Here is an 8,073-nt window from a genome sequence, read left to right on the forward strand (position 1 = left end):
AATTCCTGTTTGACTGAAGAAATTTTCCAAAATTTGCCATTTCAACACGGCAATCTGCCAGATAAATGGATTTTGGAGCTGGAATTAATTCAAAATTTATATTTATTTTCTTAGTGTGGTTAACAAAACAGAGCTGCCAGGCTTATTTATATCAATAATTATTTAAGTTTATTGAATTGATAATCAATTGCTAGTGTCTATGTTTCTTCAAAACAATGTTTGACTGAAGAAATTTACCAAAATTTGGCATTTCCACACGGGAATCTGCCAGATAAATGGATTTTGGAGCTGGAATTAATTCAAAATTTATATTTATTTTCTTAGTGTGGTTAACAAAACAGAGCTGCCAGGCTTATTTATGTCAATAATTATCCAAGTTTATTGATTTGTTAATCAATTGCTAGTGTCAATGTTTCTTCAAAACCCTGTTTGACTGAAGAAATTTTCCAAAATTTGCCATTTCAACACGGCAAACTGCCAGATAAATGGATTTTGGAGCTGGAATTAATTCAAAATTTATATTTATTTTCTTAGTGTGGTTAACAAAACAGAGCTGCCATGCTTATTTATATCAATAATTATTTAAGTTTATTGAATTGTTAATCAATTGCTAGTGTCAATGTTTCTTCAAAACAATGTTTGACTGAAGAAATTTGCCAAAATTTGGCATTTCCACACGTCAATCTGCCAGATAAATGGATTTTGGAGCTGGAATTAATTCAAAATTTATATTTATTTTCTTAGTGTGGTTAACAAAACAGTGCTGCCAGGCTTATTTATGTCAATAATTATCCAAGTTTATTGATTTGTTAATCAATTGCTAGTGTCAATGTTTCTTCAAAACAATGTTTGACTGAAGAAATTTACCAAAATTTGGAATTTCCACACGGCAATCTGCCAGATAAATGGATTTTGGAGCTGGAATTAATTCAAAATTTATATTTATTTTCTTAGTGTGGTTAACAAAACAGAGCTGCCATGCTTATTTATATCAATAATTATTTAAGTTTATTGAATTGTTAATCAATTGCTAGTGTCAATGTTTCTTCAAAACAATGTTTGACTGAAGAAATTTGCCAAAATTTGGCATTTCCACACGTCAATCTGCCAGATAAATGGATTTTGGAGCTGGAATTAATTCAAAATTTATATTTATTTTCTTAGTGTGGTTAACAAAACAGTGCTGCCAGGCTTATTTATGTCAATAATTATCCAAGTTTATTGATTTGTTAATCAATTGCTAGTGTCAATGTTTCTTCAAAACAATGTTTGACTGAAGAAATTTACCAAAATTTGGAATTTCCACACGGCAATCTGCCAGATAAATGGATTTTGGAGCTGGAATTAATTCAAAATTTATATTTATTTTCTTAGTGTGGTTAACAAAACAGAGCTGCCATGCTTATTTATATCAATAATTATTTAAGTTTATTGAATTGTTAATCAATTGCTAGTGTCAATGTTTCTTCAAAACAATGTTTGACTGAAGAAATTTACCAAAATTTGGAATTTCCACACGGCAATCTGCCAGATAAATGGATTTTGGAGCTGGAATTAATTTAAAATTTATATTTATTTTCTTAGTGTGGTTAACAAAACAGAGCTGGCAGGCTTATTTATATCAATAATTATTCAAGTTTATTGATTTGTTAATCAATTGCTAGTGTCAATGTTTCTTCAAAACCCTGTTTGACTGAAGAAATTTACCAAAATTTGGCATTTCCACACGGCAATCTGCCAGATAAATGGATTTTGGAGCTGGAATTAATTCAAAATTTATATTTATTTTCTTAGTGTGGTTAAAAAAACAGAGCTGCCAGGCTTATTTATATCAATAATTATTCAAGTTTATTGATTTGTTAATCAATTGCTAGTGTCAATGTTTCTTCAAAACCCTGTTTGACTGAAGAAATTTTCCAAAATTTGGTATTTCAACACGGCAATCTGCCAGATAAATGGATTTTGGAGCTGCAAATATTCATAATTCTGAAGAATTAATTAAAATGTATATTTATTTTCTTAATTTGGTTAACAAAACAGAGCTGCCAGGTTTATTTATATCAATAATTATTCAAGTTTATTGATTTGTTAATCAATTGCTAGTGTCAATGTTTCTTCAAAACAATGTTTGACTGAAGAAATTTACCAAAATTTGGCATTTCCACACGGCAATCTGCCAGATAAATGGATTTTGAAGCTGGAATTAATTCAAAATTTATATTTATTTTCTTAGTGTGGTTAACAAAACAGAGCTGCCAGGCTTATTTATGTCAATAATTATTCAAGTTTATTGATTTGTTAATCAATTGCTAGTGTCAATGTTTCTTCAAAACCCTGTTTGACTGAAGAAATTTTCCAAAATTTGCCATTTCAACACGGCAATCTGACAGATAAATGGATTTTGGAGCTGGAATTAATTCAAAATTATTATTTATTTTCTTAGTGTGGTTAACAAAACAGAACTGCCAGGTTTATTTATATCAATAATTATTCAAGTTTATTGATTTGTTAATCAATTGCTAGTGTCAATGTTTCTTCAAAACCCTGTTTGACTGAAGAAATTTTCAAAAATTTTCCATTTCAACACGGCAATCTGCCAGATAAATGGATTTTGGAGCTGGAATTAATTCAAAATTTATATTTATTTTCTTAGTGTGGTTAACAAAACAGAGCTGGCAGGCTTATTTATATCAATAATTATTCAAGTTTATTGATTTGTTAATCAATTGCTAGTGTCAATGTTTCTTCAAAACCCTGTTTGACTGAAGAAATTTACCAAAATTTGGCATTTCCACACGGCAATCTGCCAGATAAATGGATTTTGGAGCTGGAATTAATTCAAAATTTATATTTATTTTCTTAGTGTGGTTAAAAAAACAGAGCTGCCAGGAGTAGGAGTGTCTAACGTCTTCAGGGTTTTTCAATGTAGAGGTACACGTGGGGGTCGGCACCGGAAGTCCCCGCTTCCTTCCCCCTTCCGGCAGGTGGCGCGGGGGGGTCGGCATTTTCCTCGGGGTAAGTCACCGAAGGTCATTGACCTCCGCAGGGTGGCGCGCGCGCTGATTGGCTGGCGCGGGGAGCACGTGTTTACCTGCACGCTGATTGGCTGGCGCGTAACTACGCGGCGCGGGAACCACGTGGTTACTACGCGCGTGTACTGCGCGCTAATTGGCTGGCGCGAAATTGTTCAAAATGGCGCCGATTGGTTGGTATTTTGGCGCGAAAAGGGGTCAGTACTCCTTTAAAGGAATTCCGAGGCTCGCTATACTCGGGCATTGTTAAAGTGGTGACAGGTTTGATTGATTACGAGCAGGTGTTGAGCGGCGCAAATACCTTTAGTGACAATACCGAGAGAAAAACCTATTAATTATGTCATCGAATTAAATTGAGTCGCGCTGGAAATGCGTTAGTGAACAATCCTTTCGCATAGTCATGGTAGAACCGGTTCATTCCGCTTTCGTTAAGTAATTAATCATTTTGACAAATTGAATACACCTGTTAATATTCGTTAACTGTCACGCGATTATTTTGTTCTTTCCCCCCTTACCTTGCGAGTATAAAAGAAACCGCCCAACGGTCAATTTCGCAGAAGCGACTAACAGCGCACCCACTCTCCGGCGACTCAAGAAGATCAGCAAGATGGTAATTATGTTTTTGAAATTTTTTAAGCGAGATTAGTTTTTAATCTCTATATGTCTTAGGCAGCCCGAGACGACATTAAGCTCGATTATGACACTCCCCCAACAGCACCAGTGAAGTTGCCCGAAGTATACGCTAGAAAATCAAAAGTCGGCGAAGTAATTAAAAAAAATAAACCTCGACAATTATTCGCGGGGAAAGGGGCTAACCAAGACATAGAAAAATTAACAAAGAATACCACTTGGCACGATATTGTATTAGAATTCTCCGAGCTCGGAGATTTGGGCGTTAAAATAACGACCTTTGACCAAAAAATATATATAGATATAAGGCGTTACGCCACGCACGTAGCATCCAGTCTTCCGCAACCGACTAAACAGGGTGTATGCGTTAAACTAGAATCAGGACCCCAGCTTAAAGCAGCCTTAGAAGACGTCAAGGACCTAGACGCCGTTTACCTAATTGAGGGCGATAAATTAGAAATTCGCCATAGCCAGGCCACCGGTCACACTTGCTTGACCAAAAATTCTGGTTCCTCATTTGCAAAATCGCTGACCCTATACGGCAGAAGAGACATTCACGACGTCCTGCGGTTATTGAGGGAAGTGACTCAACGCTACGACGATATTCGTAAATTACAATGACTCAAGAAGCCCCTCTCGATTTAAGTACCAGGTTTCGACCTGAGAACTATTATTCGGTTACTAAAATTATCTCTCGGACTTCCAAAAAATACAAATGTAAAACTTTAGAATTCAAGTGCGAGTTCAAAAACTTGGACGATCTCAACCACGCGCGAATAGAAACCCAATTAAACGAAATTTTCCAATCCCTATTAAACGAAATTAGCGATGAAAATCAGGGTTATAGTCGTATCAGAATAGCGGTCAGTTCGGACGAACTCGAAGAGCCCATTAATTTCCAATTTATGAACCTAAACGAGTTGACGGCCGCTAGAATTTTAAGCGGTATCGAGCAGGTAGCCCAGTCCCATAAGAATTTATACTTTGAGGCCCCCCTAAAATTCGACATAATTCTTCTGCAAGACACCAATATGAGTGGTATTCGAAAAAGTATTCGTAACAGGACTATTGAGTGCTTAGATAATTACATTGAACAGGGCAATACCTTTATCCCGATTCGCAATTCTGATAATCTGTGTTTTGCGAGGGCTGTAGCGGTAGGACAGTGCCTCGCTGACTACCAAGAATTAAAAAATAAAGGCCAATCCAAAAATTTTAATATGAATGATCTAGATTATATTCGTAATGTCAACCATCCAAAACAAAAAAAGCGGCCTTAGAATTACACAGATTATCAAAAGTTCCCCCAGGTCCTGTTGAAATAAAAGACATTCCTAAATTCCAAAATGTCTTGCCCGATTATCAAATTATCCTACTCGATTCCGATTCCAATTTTGACCCCATTTATTTAGGCCACTTTCAACCCAAACAAATCTTTCTCCTTAAATTAGGAAACCACGTTCACGTAGTGAGGTCTTACGCCGCCATGTTCGGGGGAATAGGGTACTGTCCATTTTGTTTGAAAGTTTTTGGGAATGTCAAAGAAAAAAAGCAGCACAATTGCGAGGGCCCCGTCAGCTGTAAGCGGTGTCTCGACACGAATGTTTCCCATACCGAAGCAAGTCAACGGTGCGCCAACTGCTTTAGATATTTTTCGGGGAATACGTGCTTCCAAAAGCATATAGAATTAGGCACGTGCGACAAACTCAAACGTTGCCTAACTTGCGGTAAAGAGTTTGAAGGGGACCACGTATGCGATTTGAAATGCCACTATTGCAAAATTGAGCACCCGAAAAATGCGTGTTTTGTTCAACCTATCACGTTACCAGAAAATTCCACCAGAATCCTTTACTTTGATTTTGAAACTTTAGTCGACAATGACGAGATTAAACCCGTTCTGCTAATTACCGCTATGCAAGACAGTCCGTACTCTGAAACGTACGATTACCGTACCTTTACCGGCTTTAATTGCGTCGAGACATTTTTAGATTACTTATTGGAGAGTCAGGTCGTTGCAAAAAAGGGTAAGACCAAATATTCAAAGGTCGAACAAGTTTTTAATAACATTACGTGCATTTCGCATTTTGGATCTGGATTTGACAGTTTACTCGTATTAAAAGGAGTTCTGACCCGGTCAATAACCCCCGAAGTTATCTTTAAAGGCTGCAAACTTCTCGCGATGTTTCTTTCCAAATACAATATAAGATTTATAGATAGCTTTTCTTATTTTCCAGCCCCTCTCAGAAGCTTCTCCAAAACCTTTAATTTAAGCGAAAGCAAGGGATTTTTCCCGTATTCTTTCTTAAAAAAAGACACCTTAGACTATATCGGCGTCGTACCGGAAAAATCCTTTTTCGAAGTAGATAAATTCACCCCCGAACAATTGGCAAATTTCGAAACTTGGTACGACGCCCAAAAATTTACCGTTTTTGATTTAAAAGAAGTGTTGACAAAGTACGCCATTGATGACGTCAAGCTGTTACAGAGGGGTTTTGACCGGTTCAGAAATCTTTTTAGAGAAAAGGTCAATTTCGACATTTTGGCGGGAAAAAGCGTGACTCTACCCGGAGCTTTAACCGATTTATTTTTGAGCCGGTATCTGAAACCAAATACCATAGCTATTATCCCGCCAGCAGGGTACAGGGGTAAGCATTCCGTTAAAGCTCTCAGATGGGCGGCTTACTTGGAGCAAAAAATGCACGTAAAGTTTCAAACGGCGCGATCGTTGGAGGGAGAAAAGTATTTAGCTCCTTACCACCCCGACATTTACAGCGCTGACCCTTTAATAATTGGGGAATTTTTCGGGTGTTTCTGGCACGGGTGTCCCAATCACACTGACCATAATGGGTACAATTACGAACTTAAAGAATCTAATATCAATAATTACTTAAAAACTCTCGACAAAATCGAGTTTTATCGTCAAAATTACCCCAACGCGCGTTTAATTACCATATGGGAATGTGAATGGGACACGTTTTTAAAAGATAACCCCGAAATAAATTCTTTTTGCGACGAACTGGCTTTCTCCGATCCGATCAATTCGCGAAGCGCTCTGAGGGGCGGGCGCGTTGAAAACTTTTTACTGTATATAGAATCCACCCCCGAGAGGCCGATTAAATTTTACGATTTTAATAGTATGTATCCGTCGGTCTCCATGTCCAAAAATTACCGCTACCCCAAAGGGCTTCCCGAAATCTTAACTAGCAACTTTAATTACGAACCCGATTTCTATTTCGGGCTTATTAAAGCGACTCTTCTCCCACCCCAAGATCTATATCTCCCCGTCTTGGGCTCCCTGATTGGCGATAAATTAATGTTTACGCTATGCAGAACGTGCGCCCTCTATAATCTAGCCGACTGTCGTCATACCGAGGCGGAACGCGCGATTACGGATACGTACACTACCCCCGAGTTTTATTTATCCCTTCAATATAATTATAAAGTTTTACAAATTCACGAAGTGCAGCATTATCGCGAAACTTTCGACTCTGACTGCCCCCTTTTTGACGATTATGTCAGAGATTTTTACAAAATGAAAACCCAATACGCTGGTTTTCCTAAAAACGTTGACTCCTTAGAAGAAAAACAAAAATATTTAAACGACTTTTGGGAACAGGACGGGATAAAAATAGGCCTAGAAGAGGTTAGCTCTAACCCGGCTCTCAAAGCGCTTGGCAAGCTTTCCCTTAACCAGCTTTGGGGACGTCACCTAATTCAATTACGTCAAAATAATAGTTCTTTTATAAACTCCTACGCTGACTTGGTTAAAATTTTAACTGATAAAACGAAAGAGCTGACCGATTTAAAACTCCTAGAAAACGGAATGGCTCTCGTGACGACCAAATATCACGAAGACCACGTCCCGGCTTATCGTAAAGGTTCCCCAACTGTGGGCATTTTCGTCGCCTCTTATGGGCGTATTAAATTATACAATCTAATGGCTAAAATCGGGCCTAATTTGGCCTACGGCGATACGGACAGTTGTATTCTGATACACGATAAGAAATTAGATTTAACTTTATCAAGCAGCTTGGGCGGACTTACGGATGAATATCCTAATGACCCCATTAAAGCTTTTACCACGATAGCCCCCAAGGGTTACTCTATCTTGTTCGAATCGGGCAAAATTTTAACCAAGATAAAAGGCGTCACTCTTACTAAAAAAAATCAGACCATCTTAAACTTTGACACGATAAAGCAGTTGGCGCTCGAGAACCGCGAATTAAAATACCGTGTCGAGATTCCCTTTAACGTGAAAAGACAAAAAACCGGGCACTTGTATCTCAGACAAGCCGAAAAACTAGTGGGATTTACGTCGACGAAACGTATATTTTTCAAAGACGGTACTTCTATTCCCTACGGATATTCATGTCACTCACACGCCTAAAATTTCAAACCCCCTGTACCTTTC

At 37.7% G+C, this 8,073-nt stretch overlaps 1 protein-coding gene across 1 annotated transcript; it reads left to right on the plus strand.

The window, feature by feature from the left end:
- Positions 1 to 3,599: 3,599 nt before the first annotated feature.
- On the plus strand, positions 3,600 to 6,685 carry LOC149925338 (uncharacterized). The gene is made up of 2 exons (XM_090160609.1): positions 3,600 to 3,642; positions 3,702 to 6,685. Exons 1-2 carry the CDS (start codon positions 3,640 to 3,642, stop codon positions 4,281 to 4,283), a joined length of 585 nt encoding a protein of 194 aa, XP_090016735.1. The 5' UTR covers positions 3,600 to 3,639; the 3' UTR covers positions 4,284 to 6,685.
- Positions 6,686 to 8,073: the final 1,388 nt, after the last annotated feature.

This window comes from Leiobunum rupestre, chromosome 10, assembly GCF_980474605.1.
Source record: "Leiobunum rupestre chromosome 10, qqLeiRupe1.1.hap1, whole genome shotgun sequence".
In the NCBI taxonomy this organism is placed as follows: Eukaryota; Metazoa; Arthropoda; class Arachnida; order Opiliones; family Sclerosomatidae; genus Leiobunum; species Leiobunum rupestre.